The sequence below is a fragment of the Chlorocebus sabaeus genome, chromosome 12 (assembly GCF_047675955.1).
Source record: "Chlorocebus sabaeus isolate Y175 chromosome 12, mChlSab1.0.hap1, whole genome shotgun sequence".
Lineage (NCBI taxonomy): Eukaryota > Metazoa > Chordata > Mammalia > Primates > Cercopithecidae > Chlorocebus > Chlorocebus sabaeus.
The window spans coordinates 51,058,746-51,086,362 of record NC_132915.1 but is presented as its reverse complement, the minus strand read 5'-3'; the positions used below and the strand labels follow the sequence as shown (position 1 = coordinate 51,086,362).

At 43.5% G+C, this 27,617-nt stretch overlaps 1 protein-coding gene and 1 long non-coding RNA gene across 4 annotated transcripts in view; one reads left to right on the top strand and one right to left on the bottom strand.

Moving 5' to 3' along the window:
* Nucleotides 1-25,845, bottom strand: part of MTAP (methylthioadenosine phosphorylase) — a 69,507-nt gene extending 43,662 nt beyond the window's left edge. For both annotated transcript variants that reach the window (XM_073021665.1, XM_073021666.1), the window contains exons 1-4: nt 25,694-25,845; nt 13,350-13,436; nt 12,101-12,159; nt 10,679-10,846 (exon numbers count right to left, since the gene is read on the bottom strand). In XM_073021665.1, coding sequence (XP_072877766.1) covers nt 10,679-10,846; nt 12,101-12,159; nt 13,350-13,436; nt 25,694-25,726 — 347 coding nt within the window. In that variant the 5' untranslated portion in view covers nt 25,727-25,845. The remainder of the gene's footprint in view (nt 1-10,678; nt 10,847-12,100; nt 12,160-13,349; nt 13,437-25,693) is intronic.
* A 156-nt stretch (nt 25,846-26,001) lies between these two features.
* Nucleotides 26,002-27,617, top strand: part of LOC140712942 (uncharacterized) — a 146,105-nt gene continuing 144,489 nt past the window's right edge. For both annotated transcript variants that reach the window (XR_012094805.1, XR_012094804.1), the window contains exon 1: nt 26,002-27,490. This is a non-coding gene — a long non-coding RNA (uncharacterized lncRNA). The remainder of the gene's footprint in view (nt 27,491-27,617) is intronic.

Genomic DNA, 27,617 nt, shown 5'->3' with positions numbered 1-27,617 from the left:
TGTCATCAACTTAATTGTCAATACATCCAGTATTGAAACGTTTAATGATCTAAACTTAAATTCCTATAAACAGCAACACACCTGCACAGCATAACAGGATGTGTCATTGTTAATGCTGAATGAAATTCTGACCAAGAGCAATGGGGTTTACAATCACAGCTGAGGGGAGTGGATGATGCCCTCAAAAGAAATTCTAGAATGAAATGTGTATAACTTTAATAGCACCAGTCCTCCTTCTGAAGGTCTCTATCAGAGAAATCAGAAGTTTTACAACTTAGCAAGAAGCCTGGAATAAGTCTGCCAGTCACACCCCACAAAATGGGGACTGTTGCCCAATTAAGCCTGCCTGTTCACTTCCAAGTTCCAGTCAAAACAGCTCTTTTATATTAAGAATCATATTTCTCCCTCATGCTGAATTTTCTGACATGGAGAAAACACAGGAAACATAGTTTTGTCCCTGGATTCAAATGAATTTTTGTGTGGTCTTGGGCAAATTACTGAGCTTCTTCAAGTTCTTTCTTCATGAGGTATTAGCAACATCCCTATTGCTATGTTCTGAAGTTTTGTGTCCTCCCAAAATTCCTATGTTGAAATCCAAACTTCCAAGATGTGATGGTATTAGGAGATGGAGCCTTTTGGAGGTGATTAGGCAGCTCTCCCATGATTGGGATCAGACCCCTTATAAAAGAGATCCTAGAGAGCTAGGTTGTCCTTCTACCACCATGTAAGGACACAATGAGAAGGTGCCATCTGTGAGAAAGAGGGTCCTCACCAGACACCAAATCTGCTGGCAACTTCCCAGCCTCCAGGACTGTGAGAAATTTCTGTTGTTTAGAAGCTACCCAGTCCATGGTATTCCGTTATATCAACCTGAACAGACTAAGACACACATTTACACGCTTGCTTAAATATAAACACAAGGCTGCAAAAACCTCCAGTGGCTACCTCCCAATAGATTATGATGCAATAACATCTCCATTTTAGATTTCAAATAATGGCCCCTCCAAAGATGTCCACATGCTAACCCTTAGAACTTACGAGTATATTACTTTAGATGGCAAAGGGGAACTAAGAGAGCAAATGAAATTAAGGTTGCTAACAAGCTGACTTTAAAATAGAAAGGTTATTCTGGATTAACTAGGTGTGTGGCATGTCTTCACATGAGTCCTCACATGTGGAAGATGGAGGCAGAAGAGTCAATGTCAGCATGATGACAGGTGAGGACTCCACTGCCATTGCTGGCTCTGAAGATGGATGAGGGCCGTAAGCTAAGGAATGTGAGTGGCAAAGGGCAAGGAAAGGGATTCACCCCTAAGCCTCCAGAAAGGAATGCAGCCCTGCTGACAATTTTTTTAGTTTCAGTGAGACCCATGATACACTCCTAATTTACAAAACTAAAAGGTAAGGTCTGCTTCTTACTCTTGCTTTAACCAGTAAACCCCTCTAGCTAGGCAAGGGGACTAATTTTTATCTCCCAATTAGCTTGGGATCCTACTGGAAAACATGGATTTCAGGGACTGACTTCTCCACTGGCTTTACCACTCACTAGCTGTGTGCCTCTGGGAAAGTCACTCTCGTCTCTCTGCACCTCAGTTGTATCAGTTTCCTTAAACGGGCGCAATCCCACTGACCTTATAAAGTCCCCGTGAGAACCGAATGAGACCACATGAAGCAAGTGCTTGGCACCTGTCACTATCATTTATGGAAAATATGCTTCTGAACATTTCTTCTGCCAATCCCAAAGTATGACATATTGATGGGCCTCAAGTCAAGGGTATCCAACAAATTGCTTAAGGTTGTCAAGCAGGGATATGTGATAAGAAGTTAGCCGACAAATAAAAAAAAACAACTGCCTATGGAAAAGTAAAGGAGACAAAATGATGTGCGCTGGCAACAAAAATGAGTTCAAGACAGTTAAAGAGAGAACACTGGCACTTTCAAAGAGAGGGAGAAAAGTCTAGACATAGATTGACTGGTAGGTTGTTTCTTGAATCAAGACTCTCACATGGGTTTGAAGATAGCCGTTGGTTAACACGTTTCCTTTGAGGAAATGTGGTGTTGCAAACAAGCTGAGGGCAAACACCCATCCCCCAGCAGAAGCAAACACAATCATCGACCTCTGAGGACGTTTCAGAATATGGTCTGTATCCACAACAAGCCCCAACATGCAGAATCATGAGTCAATTAATTTACTGGCAGAGCAGAATAACGGCTGCTCATAAGGAGGATGGTTTAGGGGAAGTGAATCTACCCATCATTTAAAATATATCCCAAGAATCAAACAGCAGCGTGAATAGGCAGTCGTGAGAAAAAATTCGGACAGAAACATCATCAGACTAAGAAGTGGAACAATTCTGTCTTAATAACCAGAAGTAAGTGAGGCTCACACATGTAATCCCAGCACTACAGGGGGCCAAGGTGGTTGCAGCCTTTGAGTTTAGACGTTCAGGATCAGCCCAGGCAACATAGTGAAACCCTATCTCTACAAAAACATACGAAAAATTAGCTGGGAGTGGTGTCACACGCTTGTAGTCCCAGTACTTGGGTGCCTGGGGTGGCAAGATCACCTGAGCCTGGGAGGTCGAGAGGCTGCAGTGAGCTGTGGCGCCACTGTACTCTAGCATGAGCAACAGAGTGAGATCTTGTCTCAAAAAAAGAGAAGTGAAAACTTATGAATTTGGAGCAATATCATTAAGATCCTCCCACTGTTCTGATATCAACAGTGCCCCTGAGTGCTGATAGTGGTATAAAAAAGGAGGAAAACCAATGGATATTTATATCCCAGTCAAGCAAGGCTGCTTAATAAACAGGTAAGTTTTCCCTTATTTTCTATTATATTTCATGAGATCATGCTAAACAGTAGCACAAAAATAAAAATCCTCACTCTACAAAGGTGGTGACAACAATCTCTTTGGGCCTGTTTTCTCACTTTTTGTAAAAGGGAAGGATAAGGTAGACAGAAGACGTCTTCTAGAGCTATGATAATAAGCAGTGTCAGAAACATAGTAAGGGCCTAAGTTTCCTCAACTATAAACTGGAATGACTGCTGTATGCCATAAGTGGGATTAACTGATTGTGACACCTAATAGGAACTCAAAAATTGGTAGTGTAGGATTGTTAATAACAGGATATATTATGGGAAGTTAATAACACAACTAGGTTATGGAATAGAAAGTAAGAATGAACCTCATCCAGGGGAACAGTGGACACCACTTCAAGGACAGCTACAGACAAGAGGATGGCAAAGAATGGGGATGCAAGTAACTGGGGAAAGGGAAGGTGAAGGAAGATGATGAGTTCATGCTTAAGTTTCTGTCTTCTCTATAAAGGTGGAGGTGACATTCTCAGCTAAAGAGTGAGGGAAATGAGGAAGAAGCAGTAAGAACAGTAAGGGTTAAAAATAGCTGTTGACAGGAATGAGAGAAAGAGCTAAATAAAGGCTTCTTGCATAACTCTTTACCATAAAACACTTTCTAGTCATCAAGAGACAGAAAGAGAATGACAAAATACTTGACATCAGAGCATACTCCCAACCTCAGGGACCAGAGCTTTATGCTATGACATAAAGTTCTAGGGGAAGCCCAGGCAGGGCTGGTCTCTGGGAGAAGGAAACAAGACTGACATAACTGATCCCTCAGCACTGTGTTTACAGCGGGGCTTTCCTGATGAGTAAGAATGCGTGACAAAAGCGAAGTCGAACCCCTCCCAGTTCTAGCAAGAAAATAAGTTGAAGAAATCATCTGAAGAGGGGAGGGTACCAGAACTTTTAGGAATCAATTCAACACTCTCATTTAGCAGATGAGGACATTAAGTGACAAATGAATTTCACAGCACAGCCAGGAAAGAATTCTGGATGTCCTCACTTCTAAGCTGGGATTCTTTCACTGCATTCTTTGAGAAGGTAGAATCCAAACACGGGCCTTGGGCACAACAGGCCAATATGTTATTAGCCACATTTTACAGAAACTACTTAGCTCCAGGAATCACACTGTGCTTCCTTTAATATTCAGTTTTTGGTCATATTTTTCTCATTGTAAAAAAAAAAAAAAATTCAATGTCTGCAAAACATTCCTGATAAAGAAGACTATTAAAAAAGAAATCTCATCCTTCTCCTTACTGATATGTTTGCAAGTTTCATCTTGAGATACTTCTGACAGTGACAGCAGTTGAGCAAGTCCTACTCATCTGATCCTTTTTTAAAAAATATGTAGCTGGGTGCAGTGGCTCATGCCTATAATCCCAGCACTTTGGGGAGGCCAAAGCAGGAAGATTGCTTGAGGCCAGGAGTTTGAAACCAGCCTGGGCAACATAGTGAGACCCCCATCTCCTTAAAAAAAAAAAAAAAAAAAAATTAGCCAAGCATAGTGGCAAATTCCTGTAATCCTAGCTACTAGAGGGGCTGAGGTGTGTGGACTGCTTAAGCCCAGGAGGTCGAGGCTGCAGTGAGCCTTGATCAGGCCACTGCACTCTACCCCGGGCAAGATCCTATCTAAAAAAACAAACAAAAAGAATATAATGTGGGCATCTTTTCAAACAGTTTATAGATCTTGTTTTTCTTAGATTTGCATAATAAATATGGTGTACTGATTTCCTACAATCATCAGGATTAATGGTAAAGAGAAAGAAGAGCAAATGTAGACACTGCTGGAATCCCCTGCCCATGTATCTTTAATGGCATGGACAGTTACTAGTTGGGGGTGAAAGAAAGGCCATATCACCAGTTCCCCCACACATACAAATGATTGTGTAGAGGTATCTCACAAGAACTGGGCTAGAAAATGGAGGGCCCATGTACCACAAGTACAGGAGGAAACAACAAAATGCCTCATGACTTGAATAAAGCAGCTGGCAGGGAAACAGTCTTGCTTTGCTCCAATGGCAAAAATCTCATTAAAAACCAATCCTGTGCACCACTTTATAATGCATCATCGAAGTTGAGCTTTAGAAGTCGGGTGGGTGCAGGAGGCAGGAAAGAGTCATGCTTTTCTTCTCCATGGCTGATGAATAAAAACTAAGCGAAGGCCAGTGATGCGTAGTCATGCTTCTAAATTTCTCTAAGTCTCATTTACTTTGACTCTTTTATGAGGTCTTTTTTCCCCCATAAACAGAACATCTTGCTTCAGTTTCCCATAAGTGACTCAGTGAGAGCCAGGTGTGCATACATACAAGGGTGTGTACCACAGGAGAGAAGTTCCAAAATTATGAACTTGGGGTACATATCTTATGAGAGCCTTTTAATGTATAAATAGCCTGATGACTTCCTTTCAGGATAGACCAAAGGTCAAATACTTTCCCCAGTTCAAACAGACTGTTTAATCGCTGCAAATAAGTGGAACAAATCCCACTCCTAACCATCTCTTACCCTCAGTGGCCAAATGACTTGTGGCTCTAACAATGGGGACCTTGTACAAGTTAAAAGAAATGGACTAATCAAACATAATCCAGCAGGAGGCACAGACACTGAAGAAACCTACTGCAGACAAGCCTCCTAGACAAAGTGCTTAGTAGAGATTCTGATTTTCCTATTTTTAATTTTTGGTTTGGGAAGAACACTACACACAGAGGCCAGGACCGATGGCAAGGAAGCATCAGGAAACTTGTCCCTGTGCAACAAAAATGGGAAAATGAAAAATATAACCCATTCTTTTGAAATTTAAGTTCCAGAGCAAGATATATGTTGCTTTCTATGGATGCTCTTCCACAAATGAAAGATTATTATTTTCACTTTAATTGCTATGGAATTTCCTCGAATGAGAAAGACACAAAGACCGACTGCACATACGCAAACATACTTGAGCCTACTGCACTCTCTTATCTCTCTTTCCAGGACAGTCACACCCAGAGTTCCCCTTTTCTCTGATGAAGTTAAAAAGCCCAGGCTTTTTAACTTCATCAGCTGTAATGTAGCATGAGAAAGAGAAGGAAAAAAATTTTCAGAAAAGAATGACGTTTTTCTTAAAAGAGCTTCCAGCATTGTCAGAGTCCTTCAATAGTATATTTCATTATTAGAGCAGAAATCTAATGTTTCTAAAAACAACCCTAAAAATCAGCCACATGTCTTTCTTAAGTCTGAGGTTGGTCCCCCTGCCCTGCTCATGCTGGCACTGAAGGAAAAGAAAGTGATGTGCTTTAGCTTGGCCATCTATAAAATAAGAATAGCCATATTATTAAACAATCTCAATAGCCTTTGAAGCACACTTTAGGATGAGGATTTTTTTTTTTTTTCTGAGACAACGTGCTGACAAAGTTATAGCAATAGGCCAATGTGTGTGGTTCTAGATAAGTCCCTGGAGAGAATACAAGGGCAGTGTAGGGAAAAGGAGCCTGGGCCAGGCACAGTGGCTCACAATTGTAACCCCAGCACTTTGGGAGGCCAAGATGAATGGATCACTTGAGGCCAGAAGTACAAGACCAGCTTAGCCAACATGGTGACACCCCATCCCTACTAAAAGTACAAAAATTAGCCAGGCATGGTGGTGTATACCTATAACCCCAGCTACTAAGGAGGTTGAGGCATAAGAATTGCTTGAACCCAGGAGGTGAGGTTGCAGTGAGCTGAGATTGCATCACTGCAGTCTAGCCTGGGCGACAGAGTGGGACTGTCTCAAAAAAAAACCGAAAAACAAAACACACACACACACACACACAAAAGAGTGAATGTGAGAGAGAGAGAGAGAGACAGATGGTACAATTCAGCCCTCCATTTGGAAGAAAGAACCAACATGCAGTGGGTAAAGTGATTTGCCCAGGGCCAAACAGAGTCAAGATGAAACCTCCTGATTCAATGCTCCTGCCCCAGCTGCTCTGGAATCTATAATCCACTGGCTGGCTTTACAGGATGTTACAATTCTGTTAAACAAGTTGAGGCTGTGGGTATGACTCTGGGAAACCCCAGGCTAAAAATGGCACAGCCTGTAGCTATTTGTATCTGATGCCATCAGCAAGTGGAGGTAGGAGATGCCTGTCTCAACACACCAAGATTCACTTTACTAAGAAATGTGCTATCAGTAAAACACATAGAGGGTATTACCCACAAGGCAAAAAGTTCTGATTCTCTTCTGCTATAAGATGTTCAAACACATAATGAATCATATACGTGCTCAAGCCTGGTTAACTGGAACCCACTCAGCTCAATCAAAGGCAGTAGCACTTAAAAGATGCATCCAACAGCAATATGATGTTAGCCACCTAGGTAATTTAAAAATTTCTAGTGGTCACTGAAAAAGTAAAAGAGAAACAGGTAAAATTAACTTTAAAATCGTGTCTAACCTAATATATTCAAAACGTTATCATTGCAAATAAGTAATCAATGTAAAAATTGAGATTTCATGCTAAATTATACTCTCTTAGGGATCCTTCTTTTTTTTTGAGGCCGAGTTTCACTCTTGTTGCCTAGGCTGGAGTGCAATGGAGTAATCTTGGCTCACTGTAACCTCTGCCTCCCAGGTTCAAGCGATTCTCCTGCCTCAGGCTCCTGAGTAGCTGGGATTATAGGTGTTCACCACCACACCTGGCTAATTTTTTTTTGTATTTTTAGTAAAGACGGGGTTTCACCATGTTGATGAACTCCTGACCTCAGGTGATCTGCCTGCCTCAGCCTCCCCAAAATGTTGGGATTATAGGTGTGAGCCACCGTGCCCTACCAGGGATCCTTCTTTTAACAGATTCTTTTCTCCTGCTCTTGTAAAGTAGTATCAACTAGTGGACCCTCCAGCCAGTCCGCCCACACTCTCAATAATGCCACTCAGTTATTCAGAAGGTTAACACGCAAGATCCCACAAAAGGCACTTGTTAGAGACTTCGAACTTCCAAGGAAACATTAAGAAGGCAGGTTATCCATATGTCTCATAAACAGAAAAATACTAGAAGATCTTAAGGTTACCTGGCTAAGATGTGCTAAGATAGAATGAAACCAGATCTGATGGCAATACCTGTTCTCTTTCTAGTCTCCATCTTCTGACCCAACTGCTTTCTTGAAAGAGCCAGTATGTGAGTAAAAGATCTGGGAAATGCAACAGCATATAGTTATATCATTTAACTAACAAATTAACCCAAGGCTCAGTGCCCAATTCGGACTTTACAGTATCATCTGTAATACTTCATAAATCTGGATCATCCTGAATATGGAGTTTTGTATTCTGCTCTATTTAGCAATCATATTATAATCATTTTCTTAAACTATTACCTCCAAACACATGGACGTTGACAGCCATTGAGATTTTGATCAAGATGTCTCCAAAACACAAACTCCAGCCTATCCCTCTATTCAAATGACTATGTTCAAGCCCTCAAAAAATACTGATAGAGCAAAGATGGGCCAGGAACTGTGGGCGTTGGTGATACGATGCAAACAGGGCAGACAGGGCCTCTGATCTCACATGGCTTATATTCTAGAGGGAAACAGGTCATAAATATATAGTGTCAGGTATAAATACATGATAAGGACATAACTCAGGGTGAGAGACATGTAACCATTTTAGTCTAAATCCATTATTTATTAGGTTGAACCACATGAAACTGCTGATATTCAACCATTTCTGACCAACGGGATGGGCAATTTCAAAACAGTCTCATTCCATCAGGAAACAACCAAGAATGCTTCTGATGGACCAGAAATTATAATGAATCCATGAAAGGCAGAAGACACAGTGGCCTGGACTGGACAACCGTGGCCTGGACTGGACAACCCTCTCTCTCACAGCAGAAGCTCTAGGAGAGGGCTGTGAGTGCCGTAAGCTCAGAGATAACTGACGGGAGGAGCAGCATGGACTGAGGTGGTAGGCAGGGTGATTGGATGGGGGACTGTGGAAGGATCCCCAAATGATTTAACTCTGTGCTACTCCCCACTCTCCACCCAGCCCAGGAGGCTCCTGTCTTCATCCAGAGCATTCTGAGAGGGAATTATTTCTACCAGGAATAGGGGAGGGGGTGGCCCTAGTACAGCGGCCCCCAACCTTTTTGGCACCATATAAGGAAACTAACTGAAAGAAAGTTCCAAAAACACAACCTGATTAAAAAAGTAGGCAAAGGACTTGAATAGACATTCCTCAAAAGAAGACACAAAAATGGACAACAGCTGTATGAAAAATGCTCAACATCACTAGTCATTAGGAAAATGCAAATAAAAACCACAATAAGGTATCACCTCACACCTGCTTGAATGGCTTTTTTTGCTGTCACCCAGGCTAGAGTGCAGTGGTGCATTCATGAATCATTTTAGCCTTGACCTCCCAGGCTCAAGCGATCCGCCCACCTCAGTCTCCTAAGTAGCTAGGACAACAGGTGTATACCAACACACCTGGCTAATTTTTGTTTTATTTTTTATAGAGACAAGGTCCCACTATGTTGCCCAAGCTGGTTTCAAACTCCTGGGCTCAAGCAATCCTCTTGCTTCAACCTCTCGAAGTGCTAGGATTACAGTTGTGAACCACTGTGCCAGGCCACAAATGACCTTTATCGAAAAGACAAAACATAGTAAGTGTTGATGAGGATGTGACAAAAACAGGACCTTTGTATACTGCTGGTAGGAATATAAATACAGCCATTACTAAAATTCCCCAAAAAACTAAAAACATCAACTACCACATGATCCAACAATCCCATCTCAGGGTGTATAAGGAAATGAAATTTTATGTCAAGAAAGACATCAGCCCTTCTATGGTCCCTGCAGCATTATTCACAGTAGCCAAGACATGGAAGCAACATAAATGTCCAACAACAGAGGAGCAGATAAAGAAAAGGTGGTCTACATACACAACGGAATACCATTTAGCCTTAAAAGAGAAGGCAATTCTGTCAATTGCCACAACATGGGTGAACCTGCAGGACATTATGTTAAGTGAAATAAACCATTCACAGAAAGACAAATACTGCATGATCTCACGTATATGTGGAATCTAACTAAGTCAAACTCATGGAAGTAAAGAGTAGAAAGGTTACCAGGGGCTGGGGTTTTGGGAGATGTTGATCAAAGCACAAAATTTCAGTTAGACAGGAGGAATAAGTTTTTGAGATTATACTGCAGGGTGATTATAGCTAATGACAACGTATTATGTATTTCAAAATCGTTAAAGTAAAAATCAAATGTTCTCAGCACCAAAGATGATATGTGGGGTAATACGTTAATTAGCTTTGCTAATCATTGTACAATGTATACATGTATCAAAACATAACGTTATACCTTATATATACATTTATCATTTGTCAATTAAAATTCAAAAACAAAAACTCACAATGAAAAGCTTAAAGCAGGCTGGGTGCGGTGGCTCACGCCTGTAATCCCAGCACTTTGCACTTTGGGAGGTCGAGGTGAGTGATTTCCTGAGGTCGGGAGTTCAAGACCAGCCTGACCAATATGGTGAAACTCCATCTCTACTAAAAACACAAAAATTAGCTGGGCATTATGGCATGCGCCTGTAGTCCCAGCTACTTGGGAGGCTAAGACAGAAGAATTGCTTGAACCTGGGAGGTGGAGGTTGCAGTAAGCCGAGTTCATGCCATTGCACTCCAGCCTGGGTGATGAGTGAGGCTCTGTCCCCCCGCCGATAAAAAAAAAGGCAAGAAAGTCTGTGGCCCTGCCCTCCCGGTTTCCCTGCTGGTTCCCAAACATCGTCCATTTGAGCTGGAAATGACCAGCTACAAGCTACAATAGCCTAAAGCATTTTGTATGACTGCTTACCTGTCAATGAATTGATCAATAATGACAATATCACCGGGCTGAATCTCCTCCCTCAAGGAGCCACAGGCTGTGGTCACTATGACATGTGTACAGCCCTCTTCCTTCAAAGCCCAGATGTTCGCCTGGTAGTTGACCTTTGAAGGCATGATGGTGTGCTGCCTTCCATGCCTAAGGAAGGAGAGAAGAAATCGTCAACCCGTGATGAGCACACCACCAACTGTTTTCTCCTAGAGTCTAGAAAACATTAAGTGATTCTCTAGCAATGACCACAGACTAACACAGGGGGTCTCCTAGAACCCACTCCAGTGACCAACTAAAACTAAAATTTAGGTTCCCTGGATTCTGAGAAGCCACTTCTGTTTCAAAAATGTAGACTGGCAGACAGAGCATAGTGTGGTCCCCACTGTCATGCTCTGTATAAAGTGTCAGTGAACCTGGGACTTGCATCCAGCCATTAGAAAATGGCAAATGTGCTGTAAGTCACTGCCATGATTAGGCTCTACCTTGCAAGCATGCACGTGAGATTCTCCTACTGGCCTCCTGCATGCTTGCAAGGTACAGCCTAGCCATGGAGGTGACTTCTAGCACCTTTGCCATACCCTAATAGCAAGAAGCAAGCTGCTGCCAAGTGAACAGCCTGTGGAGCAGGCCACACGACGGAATGTGAACCACCTCTAGAATCCAAAGGCCTCCGCCCTGTAACTTCTAGGAAGTGAATTCTCCTACAACCACATGAGCTTGAACAAGGACCTCAAGCTCCAGATGGGAACTCAGCCCCTGAATATGCCTTGTGGGGTCTTGCACAACCACAAGCAGAGGACCTGCTAAGCTGTGCCAGACTTCTGACCAACAGGAACCAGGAGATCATGTGTGCTCTTTTAAGCTGCTAAATTTGTGGTAATTTGTTACACAACAGCAGAGAACTCATACATATATCTTGACTAATTTCTAACAATGGGATAAAAATGACTTGGCCTCCTCTGTAATATGGAGCAGCACCAGCCTCCTTAAGGAAACAACAGCACAGACACAAGTGACCCACTTCGGAAGCCCTGAGCCCACTCTCCACACACATATAACTACTACTAGCAAGAGGTCATTAATGATGGATTGCTTTATCTTTATCTTTATAAGAAAGGGGAAAAAATGAACAGAACATTTCTTCTTGCATTTAGAACTAAAACCAGAGCTTTGATTTTAGTCATCTGATCTACTTTCCCAATCTAAGGGGCAAGGGCATGAGATCTTTGATCTCCTAAGTCAATATAACTTAACCAAAAATGAAACATTGTAAATAAAGGTTACTAAGATGTTCTGATTCTGTCAACATACAAAAACTCATACCTGTATCTTTACTCTTTCCAGAATTTAAGTTTAAATTATCCTTTAGTAGTAACATCCAAAAAGCTTAAAATACCATACCTTGCAAGAAGGACGCAATCAACATTTTTTATCTTCCCCAAAATTAAGGCATCAGATGGCTGCATGCAATGAAAAAATGTCAATTAATTCAGTGATTTAAAAACAGGTATGTAAATTAAAATTATTCAACTACAACAGTACTCACGGAATCTGAAGAGTCTGAGGATACAACTTAGAGAAGAGGCAAGATCTGATTATCAATATAATCATTTAATCAATCACTTATTGATCCCTCTTGCAAGCATAGATTCACAGGACTCAAGGTTACCATGAGTACCTGTGTAGGTACCATTTAGTCAGATCTATTCGTAACGAGTACCCCAGGGGACTATGACGGTAGACTGGTCAAACTTAGATGTGTCAAGGTTATTGGGCAGGTTCAAGAACAGGTATGAGGGTGAAAGGCAGAAAGGATAAGAAGTCACTGTCATGACACTAAGAACTCAGCACTGGAAATGTCTGCTTGTGTTAACCAGGTCTAAGATGATCCTGGAAATAACTTGAGGTAACAAAGGCTGGAAAGACCCTTAGAACCAAGGGGTTTAAGAAAATGAACCAAGATGACTGCAGGACTGGGAGCACACAAGGTCAACCTAAGAATTTAGCTGAAAAGGAGGGTTTGGTTGGGACAGCCAGATAGAGAGATCTTACAGAAGGACCAGAGGATGTAGCAATATGAAATTAGGAGAATGCAGACACCCTCACCCTGGCATAGGCTAAGTGACACGGGATTGGAGAACAAGCAACCTCTCCTATAAAAGGAGGAACGTTTTATTTCTAGCTCAGTTATGCATTCAACTAACATGAGGTATGTTCTCATTCCCCAAAACAGTTCTTTTCACTCAAATGCCACTTCATAATAATTCATCCTATTAGTCATCGGCCTGTCCCCTAATTAGTGTGGTGTGACCTATTGGCCCCATATTAGGTGATTTGAATGTAGATTTGAAAAGTACAGTCTGGAACGACTCTGTGGTCTGAAATGAGTATCCGATTTCTAGCAACAGAATTTGAGAAGTGATGTACATATCCAGTAGCCATTTTCTCAAAACATCAAAGTCTGAGGCATCCGTCAGATACCTTCTCAGCTGATGGAACCCAACAGCAGAACTTCTGGCCCTCTCTACTGTGAGCAGACAGCCCTGGGCTGCCAAAACAAAAGCAATTTTTTTCTTTTTTTAATTTAAAAATCAAGCCAGCAAGGAGAAATGAAAAAACTAACATGTCTCCACTAATTGGACATATTAACCTTGCCAAATGGAGTATCCACATATTTTTCAGTTCTTCCTTCTAAAATTTCTGGATCATCCAGGCCTGTTCCACCAATTATTCCAATCTAAGAGAGAAAAAGACAGAGAAGGTTATTGTATTTGGTAATTTTTATTAGAAATACAATTCTAAGCAAATTCATTTATTCATATGCTCTTCTCCATTCCTGCCAAGCCCTATTTTTTTGAAATCTGAAAATTACTGAACAACTATCAACAAATATTTCAAAGCCTTCTATAAAAACCAACAAATATTTGAAGGCCTTCTATATTCTAGAAACAACCAAAATGTAGGGCACCTTTTTGGACTACATCACATTTACTTCTGACTGTCTAAATTACAAGTCAGCACAGACAGGTACTTTAACCAACTCAAGTTAGAAAGTCGAAACTAAAAGTAGGCAAATATGGTAGTGGAAAGTACCTTCTAATCAATTTTGTTTCTCTGTCAAATGGACTACAGAGTAAAGAATGTCCAGAAGACTGCTGCGATATAAAATATTAGGCATTCCATTTGGTAGTGATTTCTCCTCACTGTTCTATTTGATAAAGAAATGAGAGATTATCTTTCCCACACCATTAGAATCACAGCGCTAGGAGAGAATGCAGACAGAGGAGACTGAAATAGCATGAAAAGTTACCCGCATATACATTTATGAAAACAATCATTCATATATGTATGCAAATTCGTATTTACATATTGTAGATATACATATAGGATACTCATGTATACTACTCAGTAAATACATTTATGTAAACATAAATAAGTAATTCAAAAGGTAGTTATAAGTTTTTTTTAAGTTCATGAATTGTATTGCATTTTTCAGAGATTATCTTGAAAGTCCTTGTCTGAGTTAAAGAAACCTGAGAGTTGATCTAATTTGATGATTAAGAAACAGAAACAAGAACAATTACAAAAATAAATAAATATTAACTAAACTGTTAAAACTAAAAATTAAGTAACAAATCATCAGGGAAATTTCCTTGGGCTGGTACTTCCTAAAGAACAAAGTAAATAGTGCCAGGCTAACTTTATAGAAACCTAATTAATGCGAAGTGACCTGAGCATTGTTGTTTTTCAATGAAAAGCTTTAAATCTATTGTCACTTGGATAACTAAATAAATTAGGCCTCAAGAAAAAATTCCAGAGTTAAGAATTCAGTGAACATCTGAATTAAATAATTTTCAGGTCAGGTTACACAAGTTGAGTCCTATCAACAAGTAAAAAAATGGTTACCTTTCTGCCTCAGTTTCCTGAAAAAAACAGAAATCAAAAAACAACAAAAGCAACAACAACAAAAAACAAACAAGAAAATAAGGACAATTTAGTGAAGTTTTTACTGAAGAACTCTGCCTGTTTCCCGTGACATGGTTACATAATTTGTGACTGTCCACCACAATTTCCTTAAGTGGCAAAGCCAGGTTTTGATGTTGGCGCCATCTTGTGGACGATATTATTAAAACCACAACAGGTTAACATACTTTATGTCAATGAACTTAACATTATTGTTAAAGGGTAACCAGTATTATAGCTTTCAAATCAACAGAAGTGTTCACTTAAGTCAATAAATTTAAATAACGGCACTTCAATAGAAAATAACAAAAATTCATACTGTTTTAGGAAATCCCAACCCTTCCTTAGCCGGGCTTCTCCAACTTATCCTTCATTCCATGGACCTCTGAAGTACCACAGGTCATGAGGAAGCTAAGAAACCATCCAGCTCACGTCCTCACCTGGGACACAGATATGAACTGCTGACTCTGAAATTACTCTGAGCCAACTCCCTGGGATTCAGTTACTAGATTTTAACTTATCACTACTTCGACCTGGCTGTCTCTGGGTGTTCCCTGAGCCATGGCATCTCAGATTCTGGATTCAACACTGGATGCTCGGGATCAAATACACAAATCAAGTTGGGCTTTGTTTGGAGCCACCCTCTGAGTTTACATGAACTTGCCCAGCATTGTAGCAGTTGTTGAGAAATGCTAACAAGGTGTCCTGCTGAAATTCAGAGCCCCTGAGCTCACTCTCAGCAGCCCCAAGCTTCAGTCTGCACCACCTGACTGCATAATGACTCTGCACTAGGTAGCTGGCAACTCAGCCCTCAGCAAGGAACATGTAGTAGCCCTGGACATGAAAGCAAGAGTGGCTACTGCTCTGGAATGATCTGCTGGCAAGCCCATGCATTCACTTAACTAGGTCCAGTTGTTTATGGAAACCTACATTGTGCGAGGGATACAGGGACAAGCGTAGCAACTGAGTCCCGCCATCCCAGGAAACTGGACCTCTAAGATGGAGGCCAGCAGGGCCAAGATGTGGCCAATGTCGCCACCTGCTGGCTCCACAGCAAAGTACAACTTGGATGAAGTACCCAAGCACTGATGGCCCAATGCTATCCACATTCCCTTGAGTCTCTAAGTTTGTGTCAACTCAATACTGCCTTAGTAATAAAGTAACTGTGTCTGTGGACTTACATGTTACAGGCACTGTGCTAAGTGCTTCAGTGGTCTTACCTTATTTCATCATCACGACCATAAGATGGGCCCTATAGAATGTTACCCATTTTACAAACAAAGAAAGAGAAGCATAAAAACTAAAAACATCCAAGAGCAAATCATAAGGAGCAAAGCTGGGATAGAAATCCAGGTCTTTAAAGCTTAACCACTATGATCTGCCCTCTCCCAATATCCCCTGGAGTCCTTCATAACATTACACCTTATTAGAAAAGTTTTTTGGTCTCCATGTTATGAGGCAACGTGCTCAGAGAGGTCAAGTTCATGACGAAGGTCACAGAACAAGCACAGAAACAGTGACTCCAGGTATCTGAGTGAATTGTCTCAGAGGGGAGGAAAACTCTCAATGACTTCATCCACGCTCAGGAAACAATGACAAGACCCTGCCAGGCCTCCTGGGCTGGAAGCATCAGTCCCCAGTTCAGTTAATTCCAGACTGTGTAAGAAATGTGTTCAAGACCTGAGATGGAATTTCTGCCCAGCCAGAACTTCTTTATTACACAAGATAGAGTTCTGAAATAGGGAGTCAATCAAGGTCCTTGAAAGATTTTAAAAGCTAGTAGCTCATGCCACACTTTTCCACTAACTGACCATCAAACCAAACTTCTCAAAACTAGACTTTCTGCATTGATAATAAAGCTCTCTCTGACATCTGCTTCAGAACCCTAAAGCTGCCCACACCTACCTACAGTGACTTGAACCACCTGGTGTCTGCAACCATGAGTGGGGTCACCATCTGTCTACACTTCCCTGGCCAACTCAATGCTGACTTGCAGAAGCTGGCCGTGAACATGGTCCTATTCCCCCACTTGCACTTCATGTTTGGTTTCGCCCTGCTGACCAGCCAGGACAACCAGCAGTACCAGGCCCTGATGGTGCATGAGCCCACCTGGCAGATGTTTGATGCCAAGAACATGATGGCTGCCTGCAACCTCTGCCATGGCTGCTACCTAATGGCGGCTGCCATGTTCAGGGGTCACATGTCCATGAAGGAGGTGGACAGGCAAATGCTTATTGCCCAAAACATGACAGCAGCTACTTTGTTGGTTGGATTCCCCAAGATATAAAAACAGCTGTATGGACTTCCCACCCTGGGGGCTAAAGATGTCCGCCACCTTCACTGGCAACAACACTGCTATTTAGGATCTGATCAAGTCCATCTCAGAGCAGTTCACAGGTGTGTTTCGGTGCAAAGCTTTCCTGTACTGGTACACAGGCGAGGGCATGGATGAGATGGAATTCACTGAGGCTGAGAGCAACATGAACGACCTGGTGTCTGAATACCAGCAGTAGCAGGAGGCCACGGATGAGGAGGAAGAAGAGTTTGAGTGAGCCAAGGAAGAGGTAGGTGGCCTAAAGCCTTCTGTTACTGTGTAAAGGGTGGAAGTGATGTGAACCCTTTATTCACACACAATCTTTCTATGACAGTCATGTCTTACTGTATGTGCACTTGTTGTTCTTTGTGTCTTGACATCACATGTTCTAAAGACATCCCAAAGAAAGCATTTTCATAGTGAAAAAAAGTTTGTTCAAGAGCAAATCAATCCAAGGGTCTGACTTCTCTAAGACTGTGAAAGCATTTATCCAAATACCAGCTCACCTGCTCAGAACGGTTACTTCCAGCAATGTGGAAAGGGTGCATACTAGCCCTTACTCTGTGTCTATTTCCACTAGTACCTGGCTACAAGAGATTTTACCAACCCTTCTTTGTCCCAGAAACCATTCACCATCACTTTGAGGCCTGGGCACACTGCCGTAAGGAACCCAGCACTATATAATGGCATTCTCAAAATACTATGACCCCAAGCATTTGAGACCAGCTCATGCCAGGGAGATGGGCTGCCTCTGAGTGCCTCAAGCTCATGATGAGGTAAGTGAGCCAGAGCTGGAGCTGGCACAGCCCAATCTGAGCATTGCAGTCCTTCAGATCTGGTTGCCATAACAATTTTGGCAAGCACAGCAGACAGAAGCCCTCATGATTAGGCTGACATGGCTTTGAGGCCTGTCAGGGCCTTGCAAAATCCCGGAAGCCTAGCTGTATGGGAGGGAGCAACTAACTGTCTCAGGCTGGGAGGACTGTTAAAAACCTGCAATAGGGTCCACAGGGATAGCTGGAGGCTTCATCTCAGAAAAGACATCCCCTCTGTAGGCCACCCTCGTAGGTAATGGTTATGGATGGAACTGTGTCTCCCCTAAGTTCATATGTTGAAGTTCCAACTCTCAGTACCTCAGAATGTGACTGTATTTGCAGTTTTTAAAGACGTAATTCAGATCAAATGAGGTCACTGGGATGGGCCCTAATACAGTATAGCTCATGCTATGGTTTGAATGTGGTCTTCAAAACTCATGTTGAGGCTTGTTCCCCAAATACAGTGATGCTGGGAGGTAGTACCTTTAAAAGGAGTTTGAGTCATGAGCTTCGGTAATAATCCACCCCCATTAAGGGATTAATGCAGTCCCAGGGGAGGGTGTTCTTGCTTTCATTGGGTTGGATTAGTTCCAGTAAGAGTGGGTTGTTATGAAGCAGAGTTTGTCTCTCTCTTTTTTGTGTTTCCTTTTCCTATCTCCCTGGTCTCCCTTTCATTTCTTTTAAATAAACCTCTTTTCTTTATAAATTACCCTGTCTCAGGTATTCTGTTACAGCAACAGAAAACAGACTAAGAAAACTGTTGTCCTTATAAGAGATTGAGATATAAACACATACAGAGGGAAGACCCTGTGAAGACAAATGGAGAACATTGCCATCTACAAGCCAAGGAGACTGACCTTACAAGAAATTTGCCTTGATCTCACCTTGATCCTGGACTTCTAACCTCCAGAGCTGTGAGGAGATAATGCTTCTATTGCGTAAGCTACCCAGTCTGTAGTGCTTTGTTATAGCAGTCCTAGCGAACTAATACAGTGACTCTGTATTTTAGTCGGGTAAGCTTGGACGATCCAAGGGCTCAAAACATCCATGGTTTTTATTTGACCAAACGCCCCTTGTAAAGTACAGATACCAGTCTAAAGGGCAGACACCCTCTTGAAGACACACTTCACCTGCTGAAATGGCCAGATATTTTCAGAGGAGGATTTTCCCTAATGCATACTGTATTTGTTAGAGCTCTCCTATGCTTGTGGAACAACAGCGGGACCCACCCACCCTCCTGAGCCAGCTGCTGGATACTAGGACGTTCCCCCTCTCCTGCTTTCAATACCAAAGCCCAGGCCCCAGGGATTCTGATTAGTTGGGGAAGGCGTAGTTTATTTTTAAAGCTCTGCAGGTGGTTCTAAAGTGCCCTCAGAACTGAGCAACCTGCTCTAGGGCCTAGACCATAAATTTCTAAAACGTGGGCTGAGTGTGGTAAGCTGAATAATGCCCCTGCCCCAAAGAGATCCTAGCTACATCCTAATTCCCAGAACCTGCCTCAAATATGATTAAATCCAGGATCTTGAGATGGGGAGATTATACTAGATTATCTGGGTGGGACCTAAATGAAATCACAAGGAGGCAAGAAGGTCAAATGAGGAAGAAAGTGATATAATGATCGAAGCAGAGGGAGAGAAAAGGGGACATGATGTGGAGCCATGGGCCAAGAAGTCCTGGTGCCTCCAGAAGCTGAAAAAGGCAAGGAAATGGGTTTTCCCCATAAGCAACAGAAACTTATCTCCTCACAGTTCTGGAGGCTAGAAGTCCAACATTAAGGCGAGATTGGGATTGGTTTCTTCTAAGGTCAGTCTCCCTCCTTGGCTTGGAGATGGCAGCGTTCTCCACGTGTCTTCACATGGTCTTCCCTCTCTATGTGTCTGTGTCCCAATCTCTTAGAAGCACAACAGTTTTCTTAGTCTGTTTTCTGCTTCTATAATAGAATACCGGAGACAGGGTAATTTATAAAGAAAAGAGGCTTATTTAGCTCATGGTTCTACAGGTTCAGAAAACTGAAGAAGGCAAGGAAATGGATTTTCTAAGAGGAACCAGCCCAACAGACACTTTAATTTTAGCCCTGTAAGACTCATTTTGGATTTGTGGACTCCAGAACTGTAAGAGAATACATCTGTGTGTGTGTGTGTGTGTGTGTGTATGTATGTGTTTGAAAAAGAGTCTCACTTTGTCACCCAGGCTGCTGGAGTGCAGTGGTGAAATCTCAGCTCACTGCAGCCTCAACCTCCTGGGTTCAAGTGATTCTCCTGTCCCCAAGGAGGTGGAACTACAAGCATGCACCACAATGCCTGGCTAATTTTTTTTTGTATTTTTTGCAGAGATGGGGTTTCACCATACTGCCCAGGCTGGTCTTGAACTCCTTAGCTCAAGTGACCTACCCACCTCAGCCTCCCAAACCGCCATGATTACAGGCATGAGCCACCGTGCCCGGCCTCATTTGTGTTGTCTTAAGCCACTCCATTTGTGAAAATTGTTGGAGCAGCAACATGAAACTATTACACTAAGGGAAGAGCTTGTTAAAAATGCAGATGGTCACCCTTTCCAAAGCTCTCTAGGTCAGTGGCTGTCAAACTTCAGTGGACATCTGAATATCCTAAGGCTTGTCAAAACCTAGATTGCTGGGCCCCAGCCCCAGAGTTTCTGATTCACTGGGACTGGGGTGGGGCCTATGAACTTGCATTTCTAACAAATGACCAGGTGATATGAATGCATGACACACTTTGAGAACCACTGCTTTAGATGCTTTTGAGGCACAGACTGGAATGCCATGACAACAACCACAGGTAAGGATCCAGGATCCACTGCATACAAACATTTTCCTTAACTGCTTCCTCAACCGCACCTATAGGGGTAAGATTTTTACTTAATCCATACAATTATCAAGAGAATAAAGGGAACTAATGTATTAATATCAGTCACTGTTTCTGTATGCCCTACCACTCCTGGCAAAAATAAAAAATCAAAATAAACTTCCTCAAAGCAACAAAAAAAGCCCTTATTTCCTCCTTTTACTCTGCTGAGCAGTACAAAACCTGGCTGCTCCTACCTCTCTTCGGCAGGTAGTCTTTTTGTGATTTTGCCTTAGGGTCCTCAACTAAATGTCAAACAGCTCTCCTGGGGGTGTCTGGAAACAGGGCTCTTTCTGGCTGTTGTCATGACTACGGGGAGTGCTAATGGCATTTCTGCGGAGGGGGTTAAGGGTTGTACTCCATGTCCCGCAATGCTTGGGACAGTCCTACAAAAGAAGTAATTGTCCTGCCCAAAATGCCCTTGTGTCCCTAGGCAACAAAATGAAGGCTCGTTGGTCATCTGATTTTCAACTGGGGCCTGCAGGTTGTCCTCAGTTTCAGATGGCCACACAAGGACTTTCAGGCTGAAGGCCCTTGTAGGCCACACTCGAGACAGCCAAGCGGAGAGTGTAAAGGCCCATATTCCACAGTCTACAAACCATGACTTGTCCATCTCCCTTAATATCATTATGTTTATAGCTCACTACCAACCCACAATGGGACCATATCCCCTCCTTGTCACAGCAACCATGATTAACAAGTTGTTGTTATTATTATTATTATCATTATTATTTTGAGGCAGGATCTTACTCTTGTTGCCCAGGCTGGAGTGCAATGGCGCAATCTCTGCTCACTACAACCTCTGCCTTCTGGGCTCAAGGGATTCGCCCACCTTGGCCTCCTGAGTAGCTGGGATTACAGGCGTGCAGCACCGTGCCGAGTTAATTTTTGTATTTTTTGTAGAGATGGGGTTTCATCATGTTGCCCAGGCTGGTCCTGAACTTCTGAGCTCAGGTGATCTGCCCATCTGGGCCTCCCAAAGTGTTGGGATTACACGCATGAGCTGCTGCGCCTGGCCAAGTCTTATAATCTCCCAGAGTGAAAGCTGGGAGGCTGCCCAGGGGAGTCATGGTACACTGCTGGAGCCCTCCAGAATGCCCTCTATTCGGGTGCCAAAGACTAGTTTGGCCCTCTCTCGGGAATACTACCTGCCCTTGGCTGATGCTGGAGGACAATGTCTCCCTGAGGTCCTCTCAGACAATAGCCGTGTTAATCCCATAGCCTCTGGCTCCTGCTGCCTCTCTCCATGGCTACTCCCCAAGTAATAGACTCACTCCCTGCCTGGACCACCTCTCACTGCAGTGAACCACAAAAAAGACTGTTTCAATTACTCTCACTCCAGGTGGTTTTCTCCTTCCCTCAACCTGCCACCCACTCTGCTCCTACAGCAAAGAGGCCCCTCAGCATCTCAGCCTCTGGCCCCCTAACCAGCAGTATCTGGGAGGAAGGAATCCTACACTCACCCTCCTTGGCTCCAAGGAGTCACTCACGGCCTCTTATCGCCCACTTTGAAATGACCCACCAGTATCACCATCTTTTTGATTTTCCAGGTCAAAAGCAGAAATCATCCTGTTCTTCTTCCCGCACTCCCCACATCTTACCTGCAAATTCTATCCCCAATCTCATTATTCCTCACCATCTCCATGGCTCCCACCCTAGACTTCAGCACCAACACCGACTTCTGGCCTGATCTCTTAGCTCTTCCCCTGCCCACTGGCTATTCTGTACACAACAGCCAGGGTAATCATTTAAAAATGTAAATCAAAGGCCACCTGCTGCTCTTCAACAGTTTCCAAAACATTTAAAATCAAAATTCTTGATCGTGGTCTATAAGGATGGCCTTATGAGCTGCATCCACCCAGTTCTCACTGTGCATCCGTGATTTCCATTCCTACTACACTGAGCTCACTGCTGTGACACCTTGGTTTTTGCTCTCCTACCCCCATCTCTCTCCTCAGGTCTTCACTTGGATCTTTATCCTTATTTTCACTATCAGCTTGTTTAAGTCCATTCAGGCTGCTATAACAAGGTATCTTAGGACTGCGTGGCTTATAAACAGCAGACATTTCTCACAGTCTGGAGGCTTAGCAAGTCTAAGGTCACAGCAGATTCAGTGTCTGGGGAAGGCCCACGTTTTGGCTCATAGACGGTGTCCTCTCACTTAGTGGAGGGAATAAGGCAGCTCTCCAGGGCACTGATTCCATTCATGAGGGCTCCACCTTTATGACCCAATCATGCCCAAAGGCCCCATCTTCTAATACCATCACATTGGTGATTAGGTTTCAACATACAGATTTTGGAGGCAGACTACTGCACAGCTTAAAATCCACCTCCCTAGGAGTCTTTTCTGACACCCCTCACCCAACGGAATCTTATTGCTGTTTCACTTTCATGTCAGTTGGTTTTCCACCCTGACTAGAATATAAACTTGAAGAAAATAAAGGCCTTGCTTACTCAAAGTGTCTGGCAGGTATTCAATTAATATTTTTGAATAGGATTCCACCAGTAGATGGCTAGATTTGAAAGATTCGCCAAATATTATACTGCCAATCCAAAACTCAGTGGAATCTTTCTCTTGCATGAGTTAACTGCACCTCTTAAATTGAGAATGAATTTAAGATCCCTTCCCTGTTCATATCTCTATTTTAAAAAGAGAGGTACTTGGGCTGACATTAAAGGAGTACCTAGAACTGGACTGAATGTGTTACATGTGTTACTGTATTCAAATCCAGCCACTTCTCAAAGGACCTGCCAGCGACACCAATGGGGCTCAGACACACATGTGCCTCCTACACCTCTACCTGGGTGGTGTCCAGCGGGCACTGGAGACAGCCTGCTTTCTGCTCGCACTCTGCCTCCCTCTTCAAGATGGACATTCTATCAAGTGCTCATTTTAATTGTGCATTAAGTCACAAGAAAACAGGGCAGAGAGACCACACTTCAGATTTCAGAAATGCCTCACATCTAGTTGGTGGAATGCCAGGCTCTAGGCCCAATTGTGTCCTTATCTAGGTCCAGCTGTGTAATTCTGGACACCTTAGCTGACCTTTCTGGACCTCAACTTTACACCCGCAAAAGGGATTTGTGTGGTTATACAGATGGTCTTGAAGGAACATTTTCCAGTCCCATTATTCTATAATTTGGGAATAGGATGTGGTTTTTTTTTTTTTTTTTAACTTATTTTGCTCTGGACACTGGCACCTCACATTTTCTATACAGAATGTTGCTTTAGAAGTCTGGGGAATATGGTGCTGGCATCATGGAATCTCAACAGCAAAGCTGTCATCTGTTCTAAACTGAAGGAGAAATCAGCAGGCAGTCCTGGCACCATATGCATCTCTTAAATGCATCTTCTTATATCCAGAAGCTTGCCAAGATCAAAAATACACATTATTCAATATTTACATCAGGTCTCTGAGAATCACACTGCCCCTTCTGCACTTAAATGCACTGCATTAATTTGAAGGGAAACCGTGTGGCAGGGAGAATGCTAATCAGATTGAAGTAAGACTGTTTCAAACACCATCTCTCTATTTTTAATGGCATTCGAAGTGTATTCCTGCAAGGGTAAGGTGAAATGTTGTGGCCTAATGATACCTAACACAATAACTTAATAATTGTTGGGGAAAAGGTCATTCAAAATTAATCTCAGTTCTCCCACTTACAAGCACTACCACTTAATAAGCTTCAACCATGTGCAACATAGACAATTTAATTCTAGCTCTCCCAGCAAATTCGGCAGTAAAATTCTCAGTTTATAGATGAGCACCCAAGAGAAGTCACATACTTCACACGAGTTTCATGAAAACCATTTCTGCCTTGTTTTCGCCAAACCATGAAGGCAGGGGCGAGGCCTTCTATAAATAGTTGCTGGATGCAAGATTCTTTTCAAAATGACAAAACAAGTTTCATATGTAAGTCTGGATGCAACACCCTTCACCATTCCTCTCATTCTAAGTGGCTCATTTAAACCTGCAAGGGCTTAATAAACAAATCTGGCTGATTACACACTGACCGTAGAGATTCGCCTTCTCCCGGGAAAACTGCAGTCGAGTACAGGGTATCGAGATGCTCTGGAGAAGATCGCAGACCTTCCTATCCCATAGGTCAAAAATTTCCAAAAATCAAACAAGTTAACTGCGTCCTGAGCCAGTAATAAACTCCCTAGAAAAGGTCTTAAGTTTTAGCATCAATTTTTCGTTATGTGCTGTAATTCTCTCTTGGAATACTAACCAGGAGATAAGTGTTTAAAATCCCAGGGAAGCCAGCTGCTACCCTCAGAACTTGTGCCCTCTTCAGGACAAAGCTTCCCACCGCACAATGATCCCTTGTATCAAGACCTCTCAGGGCCTAGGGCACAAGGAAATTGAACTCTAACTTGCAAGCCTGCAAAACAAAGCAGTTCGAAGCCAGACGCCTCCAAACGGTGCAGCCCTAAAAAGGGACGCCTGTACTTTTCGAAGAAAGTCTCAGAACCCCTACAGCATTGCGCTGCTGGGGAAAACTTCAGCACGGAGGCCTACGTTCGGAGGAAGAAGCCGGAAGCATGCAAAAGAGCAAGTAAGCAGTTCTCCCACGTGGGCCACAGGCAGCAAGCAGAGTCAGAGAGCGGAAGCTGGAGTCCCGCAAGGCACTAGGAGATGGTCACAGAAGCTGCAGGCGCCCGGACACCTGCTGGCTCTAGCCGGGTGTCTTTCTCGGGAGAAGAGTGGTGCTCAGGAATGGTGGCGGCCTGGGTGCAGCCTCTCCCATCCACGACACCTCTCTCTAAAGGGGTGCCTACGCCCTACGGGCAGCGGGTGCAGATGAGCCAAACGGTGGTGTGTGTGTGTGTGTGTGTGTGTGTCGAGGAGGGGATCATTCGCAAGCGTACCCTCTCCTCGAGCGGTGAGTGAGTCCCGAGTGCCCAGCCCCAGTCCCTCCCCGCCGCGGCAGGGGCGCGCGGGCCGGGCGTATGGCCCCCGGAGGCGCGGTACGCCGGGGCGGGGGCGAGAAGGCACCCGGCAGGGCGAACCGCTGCGGCTGGGAGGGCTCATCTCACCTTCACGGCGGTGGTGGTGGTGCCAGAGGCCATATCTGCACGGGAAAGGAAGCTGCAGTGGGCGAGCGCTCGGGACTAAGAGAACCAAAGGGACCGAAGAGCTGCAACCGTGCCAACCTCACAGAGCGGGACTGAGCAGTGCGGAGACCCGGGGCGGGCCTTGACTCCTCCTCTTCCTCCCCGGGACAGCTGGATTGGTTGCTTGTGTGGGATCTCCCCCGCCACCCCTTCCCCAAATCGAAGTTCCCGCGTTCCGCCCCTTTTGCAGACCTTTCCGGTTCTCCGGGTTTTTGTCGTTTTTTTTTTTATCCCCAGTTGTAACTAACGGATAATGATAATAATGGAGACAATTTATCGAGCGCTGTATTGTTCCAGACTGCGTGTTTTGGACTTTAATTGGCTTACTTAACATTCACAAAAACCCTGTAAGGAACAGCAGCACTCCCTGCTTGGCCCGATATTAGTGGCGTCAGAGGCCTCAGCAGCAAAATCTGGCCCGGCGGCGTTCCACAGGTTCTCGCGCAAGGGAAAATCCTCACCAAGGACGGAACTGGCCGGCCAGAGATTCTCTTAGGCAGTTAACGCGGGGCGGCTGCCGTGGCGGAGGCGTGGTTTGCACTTCCTACGGCTGCGAACCCACCGGGGGTTTGCGTATTTCCCTTGATTCCTGGAGGACACAGCTGGGATGGACTTGACCCAAGACTCAGGGATGACGAAAGGGAAATAAACCGAGTAACGTACTACTGGATAATCTTTCTGATTTACGAACTATGATTTACTTATCTTCAATGTGAGGAGCGGCTTTAAGGCGTTTGAGACCGTGCACAACTCCCAGTCTGCTCTACCCGACTGGGGGCATCTTTAACCCTTTCTACGCCGGAGCGGCATCTAGTACACCTGGATTCAGAATCCAGACTAAGGTCTCCATCATTCAACACTAGCAGGACACACACACACACACACACACACACACACCCCACCACCACCAGCCCTTTACAGGGATAATCCCTCATGCTCAAAGCCCCCATCTCTTCCCTACTGGGATAATCCAGTTTAACCTTCCTTGATGGATTAAGCGTTCTGAAACAAAACAATGGGTGACAAGGATCTTAAGGGTGGACTCTAAGATGTAGAAATGCTGCAAATTAGCCTGGAGGTGGGAGGCGGGCCGAGAAAGGGGATGCTTTCCTCTTACAGCAGCAAAACACGGAAATGAAACACAAGTCCAATTTAATTCAAAATACCACTGTGTGATGTTAGCCTGGATACTGCTCATAGAACCTGTTAACTTAAACAGTATAGACTTTCGTCCTCTTATTACTATATGCTTTAGGTCTAAATTTTCTCACAATGTAAAGTTTTCTTTATTCTATTACAATTATCTATTTCTTTTAAGTTATAAAATGCAATGGCAAAAGAGGAATGAAAGTAGAATTCGGATGCTCCTTTGAGAAACAGGAGACAGGGAGTCCTTCGTGGATGAAGACAATGTAGCTTTCTAGGAGCCTTTCTGCTGATTGTTCTATTGAGCAGGAAGCCCACCACTCAGAAGTGAACCATTGAGGGCACAAGGATGCCCTGGGCTTTATGGCCGCTACCTAAGTAGGGGGTCCTAGCCAACTTAAGTGACTTGATATGATTAGCAAGTCCGGTTTCTACTCAGCACTGCCTCTCTGCTAAAAGTTAGACGCTGTAACCAAGTTAGATCTTGTAAGCTTAAAATACCCCTAGGTATAGGAGTTGGAAACTTGGAAAGGACCAGGCTGGACTTCTGGACTTTTCTACTATAACTTGCAGGTAAGGGCTCAAGCATTTGCTCTTGAAGATGTGATGTCTGTGAAGAGGAAATTCTTCTAAAGTTTGAATTTCATATACACTTACATGTGACAAAATATTATTCTACTTTTGATATTTTTCCAACCAC